This window comes from Castor canadensis, chromosome 2 (assembly GCF_047511655.1).
Source record: "Castor canadensis chromosome 2, mCasCan1.hap1v2, whole genome shotgun sequence".
NCBI classification, from domain to species: Eukaryota; Metazoa; Chordata; class Mammalia; order Rodentia; family Castoridae; genus Castor; species Castor canadensis.
In genome coordinates, this window is record NC_133387.1 from 68,937,398 (window position 1) to 68,961,476 (window position 24,079).

The window sequence follows — 24,079 nt, forward strand, 5'->3', positions numbered from 1 at the left end:
TCTCTTTCTCTTTCATATGTGTATATAATGTATATGTATATATGGAAAAAAGTTGTTGCTATTCTGGGCACCTATGTGCCAGCTGAACATTCTACTACTATGTAAAAAAAAAGGATGGATGTTGGGTAGCAACCAGTAGTCTCTGTAACAAATACTAAATATCATTCATGTCTTCTCCCCTAAAAAATGAGCAAATGTAGGTAAGGAGTAATTTCTAGCTAGTGTTTAACTCCCAGAGCACAGAGCAGTTCCTGGACAATAAACCTTCGAGGAATGTAGAAATAAGTTTTATTCACATTAGAGTTAGACCTTAGACCTCTGTGCTCAATCTTGAAGACAATTGGTTTCCAATCCTTTTAAACATACTATCTCCTATGACATTTAAAATCTCACGTTACCATCTTACCTTTTCTAATATGCTCTATAAGGGAGGTGTGTTTCCCAAGTGAGGAAACAGAAGGCAGTGTGTTTCCTGTATGTTGTCAGTTGCCTTAGATGCTTAGAGCAGAACGTTGGTCATGAAAAAGTGTGGGACCCCATCCTTTACATGACATTTAATTTGAAAGCAGAGATTATAAAGGCTTTGTACTCAGGGCTGCAGTTATCGCTCCCTTGCTAGACCTTACGGGAATTGTGTTTCTTGAGCCCTAAGAAATGAAGACGAGGAAGATTTCATATGGTTTTGTAAAGAGAGACAATTCCTACGGAAAGTACCTAGCGCAATCAACAGCTTTACTTGTCAAGCTTTGCTTTCTGTTTTGAAAGCTTTGCTTTCTGTAGCCTACATCAAGCAAACGATAGTTTTGTTCCTTTCGCCTTCCAAGTGTAAAATCACATTGAAACTTCCTACAGGTTGACAGCACCCCCACCAAACCCCCGCCCAAACACGCACACCGCTGCCACAAAGCTCTACGCTCTTTACGACATGGTACGACGCCAAGCCCAAGACGCTTCCACGGCGAGGGCCAATCGCGCGGTTCCCGGGTGGCGACGTAAGCCGCTCTTGCACATGCGCAGAGCCGTGAGACCTTGGAAAAGAGGTGGAGGCCCTCAAGCCGGGGTGGAAGCTTTGGCGGAAAGGAAAGTAGGTGGGGAAAATGCAGAGCTGGAGTCGCGTGTACTGCTCCCTGGCCAAGGTGAGGGCCGCATGGGTGGGGGCGTACTGCGCCAGAGGAACGGAGAAGCCCTCTTACGGGGTCCGGGACGCGGCTGAATAGGTGGGGGCAGGGGAGGCCGGCGGCCAGGCCAGGACCACTTTCGGCCTCGCCTCCGCACGGCTCGGCCGGGCCTCGGCTCGAAGGTAAATGGCTCAGCCTCCTGGGGCGGCACCCGTCGACTGTGGAGAGCTTCTGCTAGCTGGATGACCGCTAGCAGTTACACACACCACATCCCCAGACCTGAGCCGACGGGGTCACACACAGGCCTTCACCTTGGTAGGGGTTTGCAAACCACCCTTCTCATGGATGGCCTAGTCCTTCATACTTAATCTCGACCCCTGATTGGCCTAATTTTCTGCAGTGGGGAAGTAGGTAATTGGGACCACTGTTCCTATGGCCCAAACGTGGTCAACTCTAGCAGATAGCCCGAGAAATTATTCTAAGGTCCTGTCATTGTTTGCAGCTGTGCACCAGTGTCCATTGCCATCCCTCAGTCGTCCCATAGACATATTTTTAATTGCAACTTTCTTGTTTCATCTGCCTGTCAAGTATCGCTAAATTGTATGTACTGTATGTGATTTATAGCTGGGCATTACAAGACCTTAAAGCTCAAACTCTGTTGTTTCAAACACGAGGTGTCTGTGTTCCCCAAAGTTAATGTAACATGCCAGAAGTCATGCTTTTAGGGACAGGCTGGGACTAAAACTCTGGACGGATAGTTTGCTCTCTTTTATGATGTCCTGATCTCAGGTACAAGAGTTCCTTTGGAATAGAGAACATTACTGTATCAGTAGATTTTATCACTGCCTCCCAGTCACCTGCTGTGATTGGAACTGGAGCTGTTCATTTTTCTTTGTGTCTCACTGCTCTTAGGAAATGGTAGTCTCAGGTATTTAGAGATTGTGACATGCTGATGCAATCTGTAGAACTGTAGTACCTCCAGAATATGAGTACATTACTTGTGTTTTCGTAGTTACCTTATCTAATGTTCAAGAACCTATTCATAGATTGGTCAAGATACATCTGGGCCAAGCATATGTGGTGGATTAATTAAGAAACAGGTAAGTGGTAGAGCATTTACCTAGCATGTGCAAGGTCCTGGGTTTGATCCCCAGCACCCCCCCCCACACACACAATAAATAGAATGAGGACAATAATTGCAAGTAAAAAGATTGTCATGATGTAAATTATTCACATACTTAAATACTCATTTTTAATTATGACATTGCATTACAATGATGTTGGCACTGAAAATTGACCATGGTTTGAAAATTTAACAAAACTTAATACCACTAGATACAGTTTTAAATTGATATGTTATCTCCATATAGTTATAGAAAATACACTAATAATAAACACTTAGTACATTTTTCAGAAATTGTTATGTTTTCATCAGCCTTCAGTAGTTCTATGTTTTGAATTTATACTTTATGTAACAGAAACTTTTTTTTTTCCTAGAGAGGCCATTTCAGTCGAATATCTCATGGGCTACAGGGAGTTTCTGCAGTGCCTCTGAGAACTTATGCGGATCAGTCAAGTAAGTACTTAGTACAAAAGTTTTTAATCAAATTGGCTACAATTCCTTCATGTTTTGTTGTAAAAGCAAGTGAATATAGCAATTAAATAATCTGTGCTGCAGCTCATTTGTTTATATTTGAATGTTTATTGAGCACCTAGTGTGTTCCAGGACGTGAAGAAGGCAAAGCCCTGCTCTTGTGAAACTTACAGGCAGGTGATAAAAGATAAAGCATAAGTAACAGATGAATATTTTGGGGAATAATTGAAAATTAAAGCAAGTAACCGGGAAGAAAAGAGATGATTTAAGGTTAAGGTGTCAGGGAAAACCTTTTTGAGGAGATGATGTCTACAGGGACCTGAATGGAATGAGGGAGTGAGATTAGTTCAGCCTTGCGCAAGGTCTCAGGTGGGAATTAGCTTGTGATGTTCCAGGAAGATCAAGAAGACTGGTGTAACTAGTGAAGAGACCCACAGGATGTAAAATCAGAGAGGTAGGCAGGGATCAGATCATGGAATGGTTTGTAAGCCATGCCAAGTGGTGTAGATGAGGAATCACTGAAGGATTTTGAGCAGAGAAGCAATTGCATATGTTTACAGTTTTAAGAATTAATCTTGGTCACTGGGTAAGATTGTGTTGGTTGTTTGAAGATTGTTTAGAATGGTGAGGTGGCTTTGACACCCTGAATGAAAATCTTGATATGAGTTTATCAAAAGCACCTTTTAAAAATTAGCAGGACATACCTAAAAGGAAGCTATGGATTATAGAATTTTCTTCTTTATACTTTTTTTTTTTTTGCGGTACTGTGGCTTGAACTCAGGGCCTACACCTTGAACTACTCCACCAGCCCTTTTTTGTGATGAGTTTTTTTCAGGATAGGTTCTCTTGAACTATTTGCCCAGGCTGGCTTTGAACCATAATCCTCCTGATCTCCGCCTCCTGGGTAGCAAGAATTACAGATGTGAGCCACCCACACCTGGCTATCCTTTTTTTTAAAGTTTCTCTAAAGGGTATGTGTTTTATTTTTTAAGCATTTAGATAAGGAAATGAGTGGGCTTTTATTGAGGTGTTTTGACCTCAACAATTACTGGATTCACCCATAAAATTGATGTTAACTGGTCTTAAAGCTTCATTATACAAACTATTAGCTGAGGGGAGCTATGATATCAATATCACTGCATTCTGTGGAAGAATTTTATCCTGCAACCTTGACTATCGTCAAACTATTATTTCAGATGTTTTATTCCTAGAAGGAAGGATGTGGGGTGGGGTGAGGGAGGATTCTAGTTACTAGTTACTGTCAGTGAGTGAATGATTTATTCCAACTATGAACAGCTCAGGAAGTCCTTTTAAAACAAACTCATGGTGGGGGAAAAGGTTGGACTCATTATACCCTTTGTCTCTTTTGTTGATTGTGAATATCATTATTCTCAACTCCCATAATTGAAATTTTAGGTTTTCATTTCCAAAGCACATTTTCCATGACTAACTGTATACCTTTGGAATTGTTCAACAAGATTATTCAGGGTTTTCTATTTGCTTAGCAGTCCCTGAGCAGGACCTTAGGTTTTTTTTGTTTGTTTGTTTTGTTTTTTTGTGGTACTTGAGTTTGAACTCAGGGCCTACACTTTAAGCCACTCCATCAGGCCTTTTTTGTGTTGGGTGTTTTTGAGATAGGGTCTTGTGAACTATTTGCCTGTGCTGGCTTTGAACTGTAATCCTCCTGATCTCTGCCTCCTGAGTAGCTAGGATTATGGGTGTGAGCCACTGGTGCCTAGCAGGACCTTAGTTTGGGGCTTTTTTTTTTTTTTTAGACAGAGTCTCACTTTGTATTTCTTGCTCTGTGGTACTCACTGTGTAGCCCAGACTGGTCTCAAACTCACAGTCCTCTGTCTCGGTCTCCCCATTGCTAGAATTACAGGCTTAGAGGCATGTACCACTGCACCTGGTTAGGAACTTAGATTTTAATGGAGGGAGACTGAGTACTGAGTAGTCTTTAACCAGTTTAGTGATCCCTTGACATGGGGTAAGTTGTAAATCTTAGTAGCCTTGAATATGTAAAATGAATATAATCTTTGGGTAGATGAAATAACATTTTGTATACATATTTATATTCCATCTGAATTCTTTAATGACTCTTTTCCTCAAAAATACAAGCTTCATCAGGGCAACGACTGACTTTATCACCTAAAATGGGACAATAGGTCTTCAATACGTATTTTTTTGGATAAATGAACTCTAAGGCCATTTCTGTTATTGCTCTATAACAAAGTATCCAATATGCAGCTATAATGCCATTGATATTAACTGATACATCCAGAGCTTACCTGTGTCTCAGGCAGTCTTTAATCCTCATGGCTATTCCACCATGTATGTATTGCTCTGCTAGTTTCCTCATTTTGTAGACAGAGGAACTGAGTCCTAGAGAGATTTTCTAGTTAAGTAGTGAAGAGTTGGGAGAATCTTTTTTTTTTTGGTGGTGCTGGGGATTGAAGTCAGCATCTTGTACTTGCTAGGTAAGCTCTCAGTCTTAGCCTGTACTCTTAATCAGTAGTCTACTCCTGCTGTCTTAGATGAGTATTGGTTGACCAGCTTGAGGAAATCAAAGTTATAATACAGTCCAACATCTGGGAGGTGTTTGAATATTCTAATGAACCAAGTCCATCAAGAGTTGCAGTTTTGTCTGATGATATGACCTTCCATGTCATGACAGGAATAGATTTGGTACACTTGTATTCATTGTGTTGATTGATTAGTTTATTTATACATTCATTATTTCAGCAAATATTTAATTTCTGCTGTGTGCTATTTGGTTAGCTGCTGGGCTAAATCAGTAAACCAAACAGATAAGATCCAGCTTCTATAGAGTTCATACAATCCAGTGAGGGAAGACAAACACCTTACAAATATTTACAATTGTGATAAGGGGTCCACAGGCTAAGCATAGGACGTGTGAAATCCTTGGGAATGGTCACAGAATTCTTTCCAAAGGATTTATGTTGATGTCTGAAAAGGGTTGAGTTTGGAGTGGGTAGAGGTATTCCAGTTACAAGGAACAGTATGTGGAAATATTTTGATATGGAAAGAAGCATAGTACATTCGAGTGCTGAAAAAGGGCCAGAATGGTGAAACACATTGAAGATTGAAAGTTGACGTACCACAATTATAAAAGTATTTTATTTCTTTATACTAAGAGCAGTTAGAAGTCACTGAAGTGTTTTAAGCAGAGGCATGACATGACCAGGTTTGTTTTTAAAGATCATTCTAGTTACAGATTGAATTTTTATTGTAATTCTGTTTTTTCCTCTCTAATTAGACTATAAGAACCAGGGTATCATTTAGATGTACCCAAGAGTTTACTGTAATGTTTGTAACATGCAATGTGTATGGTCAGTATTTAACTCTAGATAGATGGAACGGAATGTACATAGGTAGACCAGTGTAACTCTGTGCATATAAACTAACGCTTTGTTCCTGAAGTCTGTACCGCATGGTATTGGTGGGTAAGCAGAATGTGGTAGGAAATGAGATTGGAGAAATAATTACTGAAAAGATATGGATGTTGTACTTAGTAACTTGGACTTTTTCCAGAAGAGACAGGGAAATCAACGAAGAGTCAGAGGAAATCATCTGAGTTGGGCTTTAGCAGAGTTAGGACAGAGGTAGCAGTGTAGTAGTTTAGGATATTACAGAGGATGGGAAAGAGGCTGGAGGCTGTAAGACTAAAGTTGGGAGGTGAATCTGGAAGGCAAATGACATTTACTAGAGTGCTTAGTATGTATCTGCGCCTTCTTAGGGCCTTGACAAACTACTTCTCTCTGGTCCTTATAATCCTGGGCTGTAGGCATTATCCTTACTATCATTCATATGTTACATCAAAGTCCAGAGATAGTAAATAATTTGCCAAGAATTTAGGGCTGGTAGCATTCATGTTTGAATCCAGGTTTATTTTATTTCAAATCCTTCATTTTATTATTTTTTCTTGTGGACTAAGATCTTAAAAACAGTCTCTTCTAGCCCTTGTGACCCTGTGAAGTAGATAATTTTTGGTCTTTGATTTTGCATATGAGCAAACAAATATGAAACAGGTTAAGTCACTCACCTAAAGTCATGTAGCTAGGAATTACAAAGCTAATTATTGCTCTCTGGGATTTTAGTTTATGAGGGCTGAAATTGAGAAATGGCATAATGTTAAATAGTGGGAAAACCACTGGAAGTAGAGTAAAAAAAAAACCTTAGTTTTTTCTCTGCCACTCACTTGGTGGATGACTTGGGCAAGTCATTTGACCTCTCTGAACCTCTTGTTTCTTCTTTGAAATGTATTTATGCCATGCTTGCCTTCCTCGTATTATAGAAAGGTTAAGTCACTTAAGGGTGACCAAGATTATACAACTAAGTGACAGAGATGAGATTTAAAATCCAGCATGTCAGATTCCAAAGCAGTCTTACTTCCAGTGTCCCTAAATTCCTGTCAGTTATCATTAAATAAAACTACAACATTTAGCCAGGCCACTGGCTAAATATAAGGTTGTATTTCCATATGCCATAATGAATAAAAAGTGAAAGTGACATTTAAAATAATAGAAAATGAAAATTTTAAATTTGTGCCATTTAAAATAGCATCAAAAACCAAGTATCTAGGAAAAAAGTAATACTGTATAGAAAATGATGATTATTTGCAATTCCTTGGAGATTTAAATATTGGGGTTTTTATTTGTCTTTCCAAAAAGCTATTGTTGGTAAATATTAAGCAGTTTACTATTTTATATCAATTTGCTTTTATTACAGTTGATGCTGATGTAACAGTGGTAGGTTCTGGTCCTGGAGGATATGTTGCTGCCATTAAAGCTGCCCAGTTAGGCTTTAAGGTAAGATTTAAATTCAAACTAGATGTTGATTTGTTTTTATATGGGATGGGTTGATCATATTTATAAAGTGCTTTGCAGATAAAAACATGGTAACTATATATTATTTGTTAACTTCAAAGTAATAAAGAATGTGTTTATTTGGTTGTAGTAGTCTCATGGAATAGAAAGTAAAGTCTCCTATTTTTCCTCTCCTTCCCAAGTTTTTCATTTTGACTTCTAATCACACTTGGGAAGACATGATGATGAAAGTAAAATATATACGGTAATCTTAAAATATCTTTTAGAATAATTCACTTCGGGGTTAGCTTAAGTTAATTAATGTTCACATGATAAGTTTTAAAGGACTCGTGTTTTAGTTAAAAACAAAACATAGCGTGTTTTAGTTAAAAACAAAACATAGCTTGCGTAGCTTGCTTTACAGAACAGTTAAGATGGATACATTTGGAATTTTAGTGAACTGAAAATTTTGTAGATTATATGTGGTTAAATAATGTTTTCTTTGGTTGTAGACAGTTTGTATTGAGAAAAATGAAACACTTGGTGGGACATGCTTGAATGTTGGTTGCATTCCTTCTAAGGTGAGCATATGTTTTGAATAGTATAGAGATACTTTTAATTAGCCACTAACTACAAGGATGTATTGTGACTACATTATTAAATTAAAAAGTAAACCCAAGTATGATTAAAAAACCATATTTTCCTTTGTAAAACTCATAGTGCTGTCACGAGCCTACCACACATTCCTTGTCTCAGAATAGCTAATTTTTCCATTCAAACTCTGATGTTCCAAGTTTTCTTTTTAACTGTGTTTTGCCAGTGAAATAGATAAGTTCTTTTAGTTCCTTATGTATGTAAACATTACTGTGGTTTTTTTTGCTTGCTACCCTTTTGCTTTTAAAGAAAGTTGTTTTTGTTTTTCATTCCTGTTTGAATTTTTTTTTTTTTTATGTCTTTGTTGTTTGTCTTAGATTAATCACATAAGAAGAGAAAGTGAACTGGTATAGTCTCATGCACTATTCCATGTAGAGAATGACATTTCATCAGTGCTTTTTGATTGTAGAGAATCTTTTTGTGAATATTTGATAATTTTGTCTCTATTCCCTTTAGGCTTTATTGAATAACTCTCATTACTATCATATGGCCCATGGAAAAGATTTTGCATCTAGGGGAATTGAAAGTAAGTATACTTTTGTATTAGCCTTATTATCAGACATGATTGACTCTTCTTGCTAAATACTTGTGTGTGTGTGTGTGTGTGTGTTACATATGTGAATAGATGTTTAGTGAGGGGTGAATAAGATGAATAATCTTGAAAATGTAGAGAGATTTACATAAGAATGCTTATTAAATCCAGATTTCTACCATAATATCTTTCTTTTGCAAACTTTTGCCTGACTCTCCTATTTTTGATGTGAGTGAAGAGTCAGTTTTCATTTGCCTCACCTAAAGCTCACTGGGGAGGCTGGATTCCTGAGTACTATGGACAGATAAAGGGAGGAGAGAAGGCCTACCTAAGTTGTTGGTAGTGGAAAGAGCTGAGGAGAGAGAGAAGGGGGCAGCTTAGTGGAAAAGAAGGAAGACATTTCATAACATTTGGATTTGGTATGTCTTGTCTTCTCTCATACTTTTTTGGGTTGCTTTCATCCTTTCTCTCCAATTTATTGTTATTGGCAGATACTGCCAGAAGGATAGTCTGTTCTTGGAAAGACTAAATGTACCCTGGGATATTACTTTTCCTTCCCTTGTTTCTTTATAGCAGTAGGTTTCTGAAAGAAAGGGCTGTGCGTAGGGCAATCCAGGGGTGTAGAGAAGATGTATATATACCAAAGCAAATATATTAAACTCCACGAATTATAGAATAGAAGAGAAGAGGTGGGGTAGGGTAGTTAAGAGACATGCATTGTTAGGCAGCTCTGTGACCTGGTAAAATCAGAAATCCTTCCAGTCTGCTTCCTCATCTTTAAGATATGTGTTGGTTGCATGAGCTGCTTTCTAAGATATTTTTACCTCTACAGTTTTATTTAGTTGAACATTTTTATTTTATGTTGCTACTTCAGAATTCCCTTCTGAGTTAAATGAGTGATTAAAATATAGGTGTTTAAACCTAACTTTTACATTAAGCTTGTGTATTTGAAACATTCAAATGTATACAAAAGTATACATGTTTTCATGAAATTTAGAATTTCTTTATTTAAAGGTTCATATGATGTTTTACTTTGCCATTTTTACTTATGTGTCTTCTAGACTAATAACCATGATACAGTATTTGTAGAATGTGTCACAGTGGAATATAGTACATTCATTATTGTGATATGATAACATCAGCCTTTTGTCTGTTATGATTATGTCAGTTGATTAAAAATTTTTAATATTGGCTTTTATACAGTTCTATCAGCATTAAGCTGAAATCTTTTAGATCTTGATTAATAAAAAAAAACCAAAAAAACCCACACATTGATTCAGGAATTTAGCTAAGAACTTAAAGGTTTATTTGACAAATTACAGTGTCTGAAGTTCGCTTGAATTTAGAGAAGATGATGGAGCAGAAGAGTACTGCAGTAAAAGCTCTAACAGGTGGAATTGCCCATTTATTCAAGCAAAATAAGGTTGGTGCTCAGTGTTCATATTTCTGCCTTTATTTTATATATCCATTAAATACTGCATTATGCTTGTAGAGTGCTTGAGCTTGGCTACTGGAGACATTATTTAATTTAAAATAGCACTAACACTGGGTGCCAGTGGTTCACAGCTGTAATTCACGCAACTTGAGAGGCTGAGTTCAGGAGGATTGTGGTTTGAGGCTAGCCCTGGCAAATAGTTTGTGAGATCCCATCTCCAAAATAAGCAGAGCAAAATGAACTGGAGGTATGGCTCAAGTGGTAGAGCACCTGCTTTACAAGTGCGAAGCCCTGAAAACCCCACTCCCACCAAATAAAAAACAAAAACAGTACTAACCTGAAGTAGATTTCCATGGCATAATTTTTTTTACTGCTACATGTGTAGCATTACTACATAAAGAAGCATTTTATATTATAAATTAATTACAGAGTATTTTTGCTTATTTATGCTTATCAGAAAAATCATTAAATTTTTTGAATTTATAAACATTATTTTATAAAGGTTGTTCACGTGAATGGATATGGAAAGATAACTGGCAAAAATCAGGTCACAGCTACAAAGGCCGATGGCAGCACTCAGGTTATTGATACAAAGAACATACTTATAGCTACTGGTTCAGAAGTTACACCTTTTCCTGGAATCACGGTATTTATGCTTTGTAATGTACGGTTACTACAACATCCTTTAGAAATAGGTTTTATAAATAATTTTATGCTGTTTTATGATATTTCTGAATGAAATAGTATATTTTGACAGTCCTTCAGCCTTGGAAAGTTACTTGTCTTTATCCTACAGTGATTTTGACCAGTTGTAGAACACATTATATATTAAGATAAATTTTAGTTAAATATGAAGTTAAAATTAACCATTTTGTTTAGGAATGCTGAATGATAAAATTTAAAGTTAGTATTTTTATTATTTGTTTTTTACTTTTTAAAATTGTTTTGGTTATTTTAAATGGGATTTGATTAAATTGGGTAATATAGAATAAACGAAGTGGTTTAGTATTTTTAGTCATTTTATGGAGTGAGATTACAGTTCCTAAATTACTGTGTTTTTCCAAATAATTTTGATTTTTTTCTTTTGCTTTTCTTATTATAGATTGATGAAGATACAATAGTGTCATCTACAGGTGCCTTATCTTTAAAAAAAGTTCCAGAAAAGATGGTTGTTATTGGTGCAGGAGTGATTGGTGTGGAATTGGTAAGTGGCGTCTTTCAGCATGTTCTCAGTCTCTTCCATAGAGTTGGAAGGGACTTAAAGTTCCTGTTGGACCTTAGGCCAGACAGCATTGTGTTTTGCTTTAATACATTCAGTAATAGCAAACATACTTTTTCTTCCGAGACAGCCTTTTAAGGTAATCATCAGTCATTAGACCGTTCTCAATTTTACAGTTTGCTTTTCTGTTTCTTCACCCTCTCTGGTCATTGGAACTGGTCTATTCTTTTTCAAGCTGACATAGCCTTCGACATTCTGAAGGACAGTTCTTGTTTTGAGCTAATTATATTTCAGATAAAGACAATACTTTTTACCACAGTATACATGATATGAGTCATCCTTTCTTAATCTCTGTTTTAGAAATGTCCAACTCTTTGCAGTTCTCTCAGCACTGTGCTACTTCATACTTTATGCCTGTCTTGTTCTCTCTTCTTGTCCATCTGACAACTTTCCACCTTTTTCCTTCATTTTAGTTATCTTCTCTCAGGGCCATCACACCTTGTCTTCACCAAGAATTGCTCTACTTCTGAAGTCATAAATTCAGACAATCTCCTTTCCTTTTACAATTACTGCTAGTATACTTTTATAGTCTTTAACTTTAGTAGGCTTTCTAGCCCAGAAATCCCTACTTTTTTTTTTTCTTTTTTTTTTTTTTGCTATCTGTGGTCTCTTGTCTTGACTGCTTTCTTACTCAGTTTAGATTCCACAGTCTGTTACTTCAGCTGCTATCTTATAAAGGTAGCCTTGAGTCACTTGCCTCTTGTTTTTGAAATACTTGCTTGGCAAAACTCTAGTCCTAGTTGAATTTAGCAGTCTATGTTTTTCATTGTATTCCCAGGAGGAACCTGAAGGAAATCAGATCCTATGGATTGGTGTCCGTATAAATTCTTAGTCACAGATGTCAGCAGGAACCTCAGCCTGGCTAACAATCCATTATTTGCCTAGCTGGTATACTCTCCAAATTGCTGAAATGGCTGTTTTCTTTTCCCACTCTTCTCATTCCTCTGCTAGTACACTGTCTTCCTCTGCCTACAGATTTCCTTATCTTCTAAATATCACATAAAAAGGGAACCATGGGATGAGAACTCCCTCATCTTAAGTACAAAATTTGAAAATGCTTTTCATTTGTTTTCACAGCTCTCCTTTTGCTCTTCTCTCCTGCTACTATGAAATGCTGTTTTCTCTATGATTAATCCCTTCTCCTGTGCTTTGTAACATGTAATTTTCTCCCTTCTCAGGGTCTTAGTTTTGAGATTTTTATTCTTTCTTGTATTTTTCAGCCATTAAATTCTTTTCTACTTCACTTTTCATTTATAGTTGAACATGCCTGTGCATATACCTGTATGCTACCCACACAAGTGCATGTACACCCTCGCAGACATAAGCTTATGCACACACAAATAAGCTTTCTCTTGATACCATGTCTGTCAGTTACTAATTTCTCTTTCATGTTCTTTTCACAACATAACTTCTCAAGAGTCATCTGTGCTCTTATTTCATCAGCTCCCACTCATTCCATTCTTTGTGCCAGTATATTGCTTCTGATAAGGACATTAATGGATTTGGTTTTATTGCTCAATCAAGTGGCCTATTTTCTTTGCTGGTGCAATTGACAGCAGTCAACATTGTGATTTCTTGCCTTTGAAACTCTCCCTTCTTTAATTCCATACCTTGCTAGTTTTACATCTACTCATTGGGCTGGCTTCACCTAAGTTCTATTTCTCAGCCTTCCCCTTACTGTATTACTCTAGATTCTGTCACTGGGTTTTCATAGACTCTTTTTGTCTTTACATAGAATATTATTTTTATTGTCACTTAGTTATCCAAGGAGTCAGACTATTTATAGCCTAATTCTTTCTCCTTGCTTCTGGGCTTTGTTTTGCTTTGTTTTTGCCTGTAGACTTTATATCTCAATGTACCAGCATCTCCACTTGTGCATCTCCAAGGCACTCTATTCAGTGAATGTATGACATTTTTCTATCTCCATTCTTCCTCCCTCACCCCAAACAAAATCAAGCATGTTTTTCTTCTCACATTTCCCACCTCAGTGAGTGGTGCTGCCATCCACATAGCAGCCTAAGCAAGAACTTCAGAAGTTACACATGATTTCTCCCTTGCCTTCATGTCCCACAGTAAGTCCTGGCTTCTAATGTGAGTCTGTGTTATCTTTATCTCTGGATTAGATTCCCTCCTCTTCATTCATCTACTTAGATCCTAGTTCAGGTTTGCAGCTTTAACTTTTTAAATTTGTTCTCCTCAGAGTGGTTGTAGTCTAGAGCACGTTTAGCTATGTTTTGAAATTTTCAGTGGCTTATGATTGCTATTAGGATAAGTCCAGCCTCACTGTTTAAAGAGCAGCATGAAGTGACACTGGCTTATGTCTACAGCCTTATGTCTGACCCCTCTTCCTCTTAGGCAGAATAGCAGTTCCTGAGCAAGCTTTGTTCTTACCGTAGACTTTCCTTCTGTTTGGGGCATTTCTTACCTCTCCCTGTCCATGTGCTCTTGTGAGTCCTGCCCTGACTATCCTGGGGGCTCTTAGGTGCTCCTGCTCAGTGTTCCATTGCACCTGGAACTTCTGTTTCTTACAGTATTTAGCTCACTTTCTTGATCTTATTTGTTCCTTATATTTTCATTAAATCATGAACTTTATGAGGACAGAGATCATGGCTGTTTCATTCCTTGTGTATCTTTAACATCTAGTACAGTAGCTGATATATAAGTAGCCATATATTAGGTTTTATTATTATTATTTAATAAACATACATAAGTAAATATATTTCAAAAGTCACCCTAAAGGGGTAGGTGGGTGGCTTATGCCTTTAATCCCAACTGCTCCTAAGGTGGGGATAGGCAGTTTGAGGCCAGCCCTGGCCAAAACTTAGTGAGACCCCATCTGCACAAAAAATCTGGGTATGGTGGTACTCGTCTGTCATACCAGCTATGTGGGAGGCATGAATAGAAGATTGTAGTGCAGCCCTGCCCTAGGCAAAAGATGTGAGACCCTACTTAAAAAAAATTAAAGGAGAAAGAGATGGGTACATTGCTCAAGTGGTAAATCACCTGTTAGCAAGCATGAGGCCTTGAGTTCAAAAACCAATTGCGTGCTTATCATTTTTGAGACAGGGTCTCCCTTTGTAGCCCAGGCTGCTTCCCAAGGATGGTGTTATAGGTGGGTACCACCATGCGTGATAGTAGTTGCCTATATAATGAAGACTTCTTGGAAAGTTCAGGTCTTTCCTTCTTTGAGTCCTTAGCATAATTTATCACCAGTCTTTGTAGCACCTACTAATGGAAATGTATTGCATTTATTTACTTTTCACTTTGTTTCAAGACCATGAGCTCCTTGATGACATTATGTCCTTGTTAAATTAATGAGCCTCTTTGAACTTGTTTACCCATCATTAAAAAGGTTATCCTATAGAATTATTGTTGGGTTTTAATAAGGTAATACATTTAAAACAATGTAGTGTCTGACATCTAATAAGACTTACATAGGTGGTATATTATTGGAGTTTTCCTATCTCTAATAGAGAATTTTGAAATCAGTTTCTTAAAAGAGTAGGTCAGCTTTTCATCATTTCCTACTTTGAATGATAGACTCCAAAATAATGCTTCTTACATTTTCACATTCCTACTATTTCTTAGTATTCTAACTTAGGTCTGGAGAATGCTGTTGCTCTTTTTAAACAACTTTATTGAGACATAATTCACATATTAAATAATTCTCCTATTTAAAGGCTACATACTGATGGGTTTTAGTAGATTCACAAAGTGTACAGCTCTCATCACTGTCTAGTGCTGAAACTTTTTATCACCTCAGAAAGAAACCAGGTGTCCCATAGCAGCCATTCTTCATTTCTCCCTTCTCCAGCCCCTGGAAGCCATCAGAGTGGTTCTATGTCTGTGGATTTTACTCTAGACATTTCATGTAAATGGAATGTATATGTAAATTTTTGTGTCTGGGTTTTTGACTCAGCATAATGTTCTGAAGGCTCATCCAAGTTGTATCATGTATCTACACTTTCATTTCTTTTTATAACTAAATAATATCTGTTTTGTGGATATAGCACATTTTGTTTACCCATTCATCAATTGATAGACACTATTCTGTTTTGCGACTATTAGGAATAATGCTGTTGTGAATATTTTTTGTTTTAGCTTTTTTTTTTCTCCTTTTATTTGATCATTTTTACATTTACTTACATGTGTATTCATTGTTTGTGCCACCCCCTCCAGCCCCTTGCTTCCAGGCAGAACCTATTGAATATTCTCATGTAAGTTTTTACTGTGGATGCCTGTTTTCATTTCTCTTGGGTATGTATACCTAGGAGTGTAATTGTTGGGTTACTCTCTCTGTAACTTCTTGAGGAACACTGTTTTCCAAAGCGATCACACCATTTTTACAGTTCAATCAACAATGGAAGGTTCAGTTTCTCCACTCCTCACCAGTACTTGGTACTGTTGGATTATTTGAGCCATTCTAATGTGTGTGTAGGAGTATCTCAGTGTGGTTTAATTTACACTTCTGTAGTGACTTAAGAGTCTTAAATGTCTTTTTATGTGCTTATTTGCCTTCTCTATATCTTTGATAAAGTGTTTATTCCATTTCATCTGTGTTTTGCTGGGTTTGTTTTCTTGTCATTGAATTTGGAGAGTTCTGTGTTTTCTAGATACAAATACTCTATCATATTGATGTCTTTCAAATTTTTTTTAGTCTTTGGCTTTTATTTTCAGGTTCTTAATATTTCTGAGAGTTTATTTTGGTGAGGTCAAATTTATCATTTTTTTGTTGGCTTGTTTTATGGATTGTGCTTTTGGTGGTATGCTAAGAAATCTTTGTCTAACTTTAGGTCACAGTGATTGTCCCCTGTGTTTTCTTCTAAACATAGTCTTAGATCTTAGATCTATGATCCATTTTGAGTTAACTTTTGTGTATTCTTACTGTTGGAGTTTTATATTGCCTCGTTAGCTCTTATCCCCACAGTGAATGCACAAACCTAATTTATTGGAAAGTTCAATTCATGTAATTTTAAATTGCTAGATGATTTTAATATAAATTCTTGTAAAGAATGTGTTCCTAGCTTTTCATATTTAATTACATTCATCTTGCTTGTCATATAGTTTCATATGTAATTGTTCAGAAATTACGCTCATTGTTAAAATGTTGCTATTAACATTATTATTTATTTAGTTGCTAGTAACTATTATTCAGGTTAAATTATTTGAATAAAAAAGTAAACATTTGTCCTTTGTTGAGAAAGCAAAATGTGAAGCCAGTTGGCAACTCTCAGTGATTCTTGAATAAGAGCCTACTTCTTCTTCCTTGAGCCTTTGCATTTGCTGTCCCCTCTGTCAGGAACACTCCTGTCCTAGTTCATTCCTTCACTTTTTCAAGTCTTTGGAGTTGAATAGCAACTGTCACACATGCTATTGAAAATTGTAGTTCTCATCCTTCAGTAGTCTCAGCTCTACTTCCTACCCTATTTTTCTCATAGCACTGTACTGTCCTCTAGCATGAGCTGTATTTACTTGTTGATTTCATCTACCAGACTATAAGGTGCCCAAAGGCAGGGAGTGTTTGTTGTTATTGTTGTTCACTAACACCTGCCTAACAGCTAAAAGAGTGCCTAGCATGTAGTAGGTGCTCAATAAATGTTGAATGAATAAATTAGTAAATACATGAAGTTATACCTATTTGTCCTAGGGTTCATTTTAAACTCTAGAGCTTCTAATAAAGATATTAGCAAAAGAAGAAAATACCTTATAATAAATTATTTAAGATGATTTAGATAACATTTGCTATGGAAACTTATTTTTACGATTTTTAAAAATTATTTCCAGGGTTCAGTTTGGCAAAGACTTGGTGCAGATGTGACAGCAGTTGAATTTTTGGGTCATGTAGGTGGAGTTGGAATTGACATGGAGATATCTAAAAACTTTCAACGCATCCTTCAAAAGCAAGGGTTTAAATTTAAATTGAATACAAAAGTTACTGGTGCCACCAAGAAGTCAGATGGAAAAATTGATGTATCGTAAGTATGCTACTTTTTTTTTTGCAGCATGAGGTTTTGAACTCAGAGCTTTGTGTTTGCCAGGCAGGCTCTCTATCACTTAAGCCACACTCTAAGACCTTTTTGCTGTAGGTATTTGTTTAATGGGATCTCACATTCATGCACAGTCTGCTGTGGACTCTGATCCTTCCTATTTACACTTCCTGCATCGCTGGGATGACAGGTGCTCTACCACACTCAGCTTTTATGGATTGAGATGGGGTGGTCATGTGAGCTTTTTTTGCACAGGTTGGCCTCGAACTACAGTCTTCCTGATCTCCGCCTCCCAAGTAGCTAGGATGATAGGCATGAGCCACTGCCCCTGGCTGTGTTTGATTTTGATTTATCATCAGATGATAAATCTGATTCTTTAAAAGAAGTTTTAAAAATCAGATTAACTGCCGGGTACGTGTGGCTCACACCTGTCATCCTAGCTACTTAGGAGGCAGAAAGAGGTCAGGAGGATACAGGTTTGAAGTCAGCCCTGGGCAAATACTAAGTGAGGCCCTATCTTGAAAATACCCAACACAGAAAAAGGGCTGGTGGAGTGGTTCCAGTGGAAGAGCACCTGTCCTAGCAAGTGCAAGTCCCTTGAGTTCAAACCGCAGTACCCTTCCCCACCCCCAAAAAAATCAGATTATCAAAATTACTATAATAACCATTTTATTGCTTAATATAACTCAGTATTGCTAGAAAAATTAATCATATTGTCTTACTGTAATACTCCTTTTCATAATACATACTCAGAAAATTTAAAAATCTTAAGTGTGTAATAAAATTATTTCAGTATTTTTAGATAGACACATAGGGAAATCAGTAATATTAGATTGCTTACTGTGTGTCTGGCACTCTACTTATTAAATAATTACACAACTTAATGAAATAACTTGGGCTAAGGTTAATTTCACAATTAGTGAGTGTAGCCAGTACTTGAACTTGGAGGAGTCTGACTCTGAGGTTGTGGTTTGTACTTCGGTGCTGGGGCTCAAACCCAGGACCTTGTGCATGCTGGGAAATGCTCTACCACTTAGTCACATCCTCAGCCCTGAATCGTGTGTGTGTGGGGGGTGAGGGGGTGGTGTGTGTGTGCTTTTTTGAGACAGGGTCTTACTATATATCCCAAACTGGGCTCAGACTTGGGATCATCCTGTCTCAGCCTTCCAAGTGCTGGGATTACAGGTATAGCATATATTACCACACATGGCATGAGTACTATGTTTTTAACCACTGTGTTATATTGCCCGTTAGAGATTTTAATGATAAAACTCTAGAGGAAGTACGTATTTTTCATTGCCTGATTCTTAACGTTTATAATAAATAAACTTGATATTAGAAATACCAACACTTGAGAAATCTGTGATCTGAAAATTTTAAATCTATCAGCTATCTATGTAGACGTGTATTTACAGTTATACATTATTCTTTATGTAGTATTGAAGCTGCTTCTGGTGGTAAAGCTGAAGTTATCACTTGTGATGTACTCTTGGTGTGCATTGGTCGACGGCCCTTTACTCAGAATTTGGGACTAGAAGAGCTTGGAATTGAACTAGACCCCAGAGGTAGAATTCCAGTCAATACCAGGTTCCAAACTAAAATTCCAAAGTAAGTTGGAGAATTATCTACATTTATTTATTAAAAGAAATATTTTACTAGTTATTTTTGGCTCTCAGTATAAAGATATAAAACATAGATGCTTCCTGTGTCTATGGTGGGATGGATGTATTGTAAAGGAATATATAAAAATTCGTAGCCAAATCATCATTTTATATAATTCTCAAACACATGTAATATAGTAGTGATGAAGACTTTTTAAATCCTTCATAATTACTGCTATTTTTAAATTTAGAAAATTTTTATCTACATTCTCAATTTTTGTGTGTGTGGTTTTTTTTTCTTTGAGATGGGATCTAGCTGTGCTGCCAGGTTAGTCTTGAACTCTTGGGTTCAAGTGATCCTTGTCCTCAGCCTCCCAAGTGCTGGGCATTTTTAATAATTTTTTAATTTATTTCACACAGTTTTGAAAGTAAGATTTTTGTCATGCTTAAAAAATTTATTGCCTTACAAGATGTTATATCAAATATAACTAATTAAGTTTTTTCCTTGTTCAGAAACTAGAATCTAGGCTCAGATTTTTGATGTATCTGATATATATTTTGATGATACTAGATAGAAGCCTGTTTTGGCTTACTGTGTTTCTTTTGTGCTCTGGTAGTATCTATGCTATTGGTGATGTGGTTGCTGGTCCAATGCTGGCTCACAAAGCAGAGGATGAAGGAATTATTTGTGTTGAAGGAATGGCTGGTGGTGCTGTGCACATTGACTACAACTGTGTGCCATCGGTGATTTACACACACCCTGAAGTTGCTTGGGTTGGCAAATCAGAAGAGCAGCTGAAGGAAGAGGTAATCCTGAATATGGGCAGTTTTACTCCATTGCGCAAATTGAGCCAGCGACTCTAGAGGCTGAGAAAAAGTGTCTTACTGCATTACTGTTTTTTAATGACTATGTAGAACATTATGGCTTATATATTTTTTCTTTGCTAGCATCATAAAGAGATCATTCTTCTTAGACTTTGCCAGCTGTAAAAGAGGGGAGGATAAGTTACCTGTATTAAAAAAACTGTTTGCCCCAGAGCTTTTGTATTTGTATTTGAAAAATAACCAGGTGTACATTTACATTTGTACTATTTGTACTCAAAATATATTTCATTAGCCTGCCTCTTAGGACTGGAGACATGGCTCAAATGGTAGAGCACTTGCTTAGAAAGCTTAGGCCCCTCAGTTCAAATTCCAGTACTGCTAATAAAACAAACAAAAAAACCCAAATATGTTTTGGTTGTTCCTCTATATGCTTTGTGAACAATCGCTTTCTTGGAATTTATTTTCTGAACAAATGGTAGATGGTTTCACTAATGGGAATGAACTTTTTCTGTGCTTACGGAGGTGTTCATTTTATGTCTCTCATAGGGTATTGAGTACAAAGTTGGGAAATTCCCATTTGCTGCAAATAGCAGAGCTAAGACAAATGCTGACACAGATGGTATGGTGAAGATTCTTGGGCAGAAGTCAACAGACAGAGTACTGGGAGCACATATTCTAGGACCGGTGAGTATAATAAAAGCAGAGATATTCCATTAAGAGTTTTGGAAAGCATTGCTATTTAGTAGATTACTTTTAGACCACCTGTGTACATTCTGATGTTGCTAATTACCAACAAAAGTTTGGATATGGCCTCTGTGTAGTCTTTCTAGCAGGTACCAGCAGTAGTTTCACAGTTTTGCCTACCAGATCATCTACTTTTTTACTGTAACCAAGATCATGTCTAAGACTTACCAGGCTATGTCTCTGCTTAAAATCTTCCTGTGGTGCTTTTCAGCTTCAAACTGTTACATATGAGGCTTCCCTTAATTGGTCCTATCCTGCCTGCCTTTCTGAGCTCATCTTTCTGCTCTACCCCTTTGCTTATTTATTCCTTGCCATATTAGCCTTAGCTCATTTTTGTAACAGTCCAAATTGACCTTCAGGCTTTTAGTATCCTCTGCCTACAATGCTCTACCTCTAGATCTTTGCGTGGTTGGTTCCTATTTAGGCTTCACCTCAAATATTACCTCCTAAGAGAAGCCTTCAGTATCTGATATAACAATAAAGATAACAGTATTTGAGTGCTTTCTATGTCACTTTTCCTAAGTATGTACACATCGACCTTATTTCATTTTTACAACAACTTTGTTAGGTAGGTGCTATTAGTTTTTGAAGCTAGAAGCTGAATGAAGCACCTAGAGCCAGTGAGTGGTTGAGAAGTGGCAGAATTTGAATCCAAGTCATCCTGGTTTAGCACTGAATCTCTCCTGTCATCTTTTCTTTTAAGCTTTTACTGACTGGAGACTTTTTCCTGACTTTGCCTCAACTGGTGTAACAACAAACAAACATTTAAAACAATTTTAAGGTCTAAAAGTGTAGTCTTTTAATTGTAGTTATTTTTTCCCTGGAAGCAAAATTAAGTTGTTGGCTTATTTTAAAGGGTGCTGGAGAAATGGTAAATGAAGCTGCTCTGGCTTTGGAATATGGAGCATCCTGCGAAGATATTGCAAGAGTCTGCCATGCACATCCGGTAATTATTAGCAACATGCATAATTAATGACCACCTCCATTTTCTTCTGACCCACAAATACTTGCTTTTTAATTTTACACTTCTTCTCTTGCAGACCTTATCAGAAGCTTTTAGAGAAGCAAACCTGGCTGCATCATTTGGGAAAGCCATCAACTTTTAAATTAAAAGATACTTTTTTTCCTGAAATCTCTTGGAGGTTTTTGTAGAGGTCACATTTCTGAACAGGATATGCTCCCAATTCCAAGAATTTCTAGGGACTGAATTATGAAACTTTTGGAAGGTATTTAAAGGTTTGGACAGAATGGAATAATCATATCTATATTTTAAATAAATATTTTATTTCAGTGCATTAATGTTAATGCAGGACAAACAAGGTTTTCATCAAGCCATATTTTCATCTATGAATGGTTCAACTTCACTGAATTAATGTTAAGTGGCTTTTATCTCTGATTTAGTAAAGTTGAATTCACTGTTACAAGGAAGGAAATGAAATATGGTATATGAACAGTTGTGTTTGAAAGCAGGTGATCAAGTTTTTTCAAATTTGGTTTTCATATTGGAAACAAGTTACCTATTGGAACAAGATTCTAATATGTACAAACCCAACCCGTGTAAATAAAAAGTGACCATCTCTTGTTTTATTTAACTCCTAAATTCTTGCAGTTTAGTGATAGAATTTGTGTTTAAGAGATTTTAAAGTTCCATTGAGGTCTACAAGTCTGAAGGATAGTTATGCCATTATCCAAACTGTCTTTAAAACTTAAATATTTAATGGAGACTGAAATGTATTATAGCAAAGAATGAAGATATCGAAATAAACATGTCTTAAATACTGATTACTGGTTATTCTGAGTGCATCTTGAGAGGGTCCTAATTCTTAGAGACTACCTCTAGTGTGTACTTCATTTTTTATTCTTTATTATTACTTTTATAGGCCCAAATGTCTGTTTTTCACATTGTTACAGCAATGTTAAGATATTTAAGAAGTCATTATTCTTTCATCTGTTTTATAGATACCCAAAATGTTTAGCATATAGTTTTGGAGAAATACAATGTGTTTATCTGCTATCTTTTCCTATGTGGGTTTACTTAGCCAAGGCAACCCACATGCTGCTTTCTTTAAAGAGCATTATAAAAATTTGCATTTATTGATAACTAAAGTGGTTATTTAAGTCTCTTAAAGGCCAAATATGCTAAATAGATATTTGCATACTGGAAGTAAGTTTGAGCATTTCAGATTAAGTAGTTCCAAAGTGTATATAAATAGCATAGCTTTCTAAAAAGGAAAGTAAATAAAAATTTAAAATATTAGAAATGTATAAACTAGCTATTCACTTGATTGTAGTTTAAAGGTTATAGTCATAAAGTTTGGAGAACGTAATCTGTGTGGCATCAGATACTATCAGTTGATCATAGCTGAAAGGAAAAGGTTTACTAGTCTTCAGGTTTTAATTGCATTGTGTGTGGGTCATATTTTCCTTTCTATGTCCAGTATTCTTAGGGTTTGAGTCATCGTCTATATTCTTTTACATACTGCTGAAAAATACTGAGTTTATTTAAGATCAGGCAGTTAAGTTGGCTTGACTGGGTGGGGGTAGCAGCTGAAATTTCTTCGTTTGTTCTTTATTTATGCTATCTGAAGTCTCCCCAAGATTGGGTAGACTTCCTGAAATTTTTTTTCCTACATCTTCCAACTATGTTGTTGCCTCAAACTCTGATTCTTTAACCAGCAAAATAGTGTTTTATTATCATTTCAAGTGAAAACTTGTTAAAAACAATACATTTTCCCAGCACTGTTCACTTCTGCAGAGTTAGCTCCTCCACCACTGGCTGCTGTGCTTGCTCTCCAGTGCCGTTACATTTTGTTAAATATTAAGTTTGCAGTTGTTAACAGGAGGAGGGTTGGTCCGATATGGGATACTTTGCCTTTAGTGGAAGTAAATTCTGTCTTTCAAAATTCATGCTAAGAGCTAGTTAGCATGCCTTCTACTCTCAGGGAAGCTTTTACTTTGGGAGTAGTGAAACAATTTAATATGAAATCCTAGCTATCAGGATACACAAAATAATAGTTAAATCCAGCCCAAAGCTTCTCATTCAGCATGAGAATGCAAGTGTATCTGGGTGCGGAATAAAGTCATAGGCATAAAAAAGTATTAAATGTTTTCTTTCTCTACTAAGCTCTCAATATTTTGAGGATTTTTAAGGCAAATGTCCCAGCTCACTGAGCTGATTAGTATTTGGAAAAATGAGATCTTTTGTTGTTTTAGCTGAAAAGGCATGGGGAGTAGAGAGAGTGTCTACTATTTTTTAAATAAAAAAAGATGTTCTACATAGAAATAATTTTAATAAAATTTGAATGAAAGTTCTCATTTAAAAAAAAAAAAGATGTTCTAGTTTATATCACCATTTTGCTAGTTATTAGGATTTTTACCTAACTAAAAGTGACAAATGGCCTTGGACCAGAGGGAAGTTGCCTAAATTATAGCTGGCTTACATATCTTTACTTAACTCCACCCAAGAGTCTTGGTCAAAGATGTG

General features: G+C 36.6%; 1 protein-coding gene across 1 annotated transcript; it reads left to right on the forward strand.

Moving 5' to 3' along the window:
- The first annotated feature begins 976 nt into the window (after positions 1–976).
- Positions 977–22,377, forward strand: Dld (dihydrolipoamide dehydrogenase). The gene is made up of 14 exons (XM_020169260.2): positions 977–1,136; positions 2,616–2,694; positions 7,462–7,541; positions 8,051–8,119; positions 8,649–8,718; positions 10,047–10,147; positions 10,662–10,805; positions 11,262–11,363; positions 17,223–17,413; positions 18,863–19,033; positions 19,644–19,833; positions 20,398–20,535; positions 21,452–21,541; positions 21,636–22,377. The coding sequence occupies exons 1-14, from the start codon at positions 1,098–1,100 to the stop codon at positions 21,699–21,701; spliced, it is 1,530 nt and encodes a 509-aa protein (XP_020024849.1). The 5' UTR covers positions 977–1,097; the 3' UTR covers positions 21,702–22,377.
- Positions 22,378–24,079: the final 1,702 nt, after the last annotated feature.

Coding starts and splice junctions, on each gene's coding strand:
- Dld (XM_020169260.2), top strand. CDS start 1,098: ATGCAGAGCTGGAGTCGCGTGTACTGCTCCCTGGCCAAG. Junction 19,034..19,643: donor TTCCAAACTAAAATTCCAAA/GTAAGTTGGAGA, acceptor GTGCTCTGGTAG/TATCTATGCTATTGGTGATG. Junction 21,542..21,635: donor GAGTCTGCCATGCACATCCG/GTAATTATTAGC, acceptor CTTCTCTTGCAG/ACCTTATCAGAAGCTTTTAG.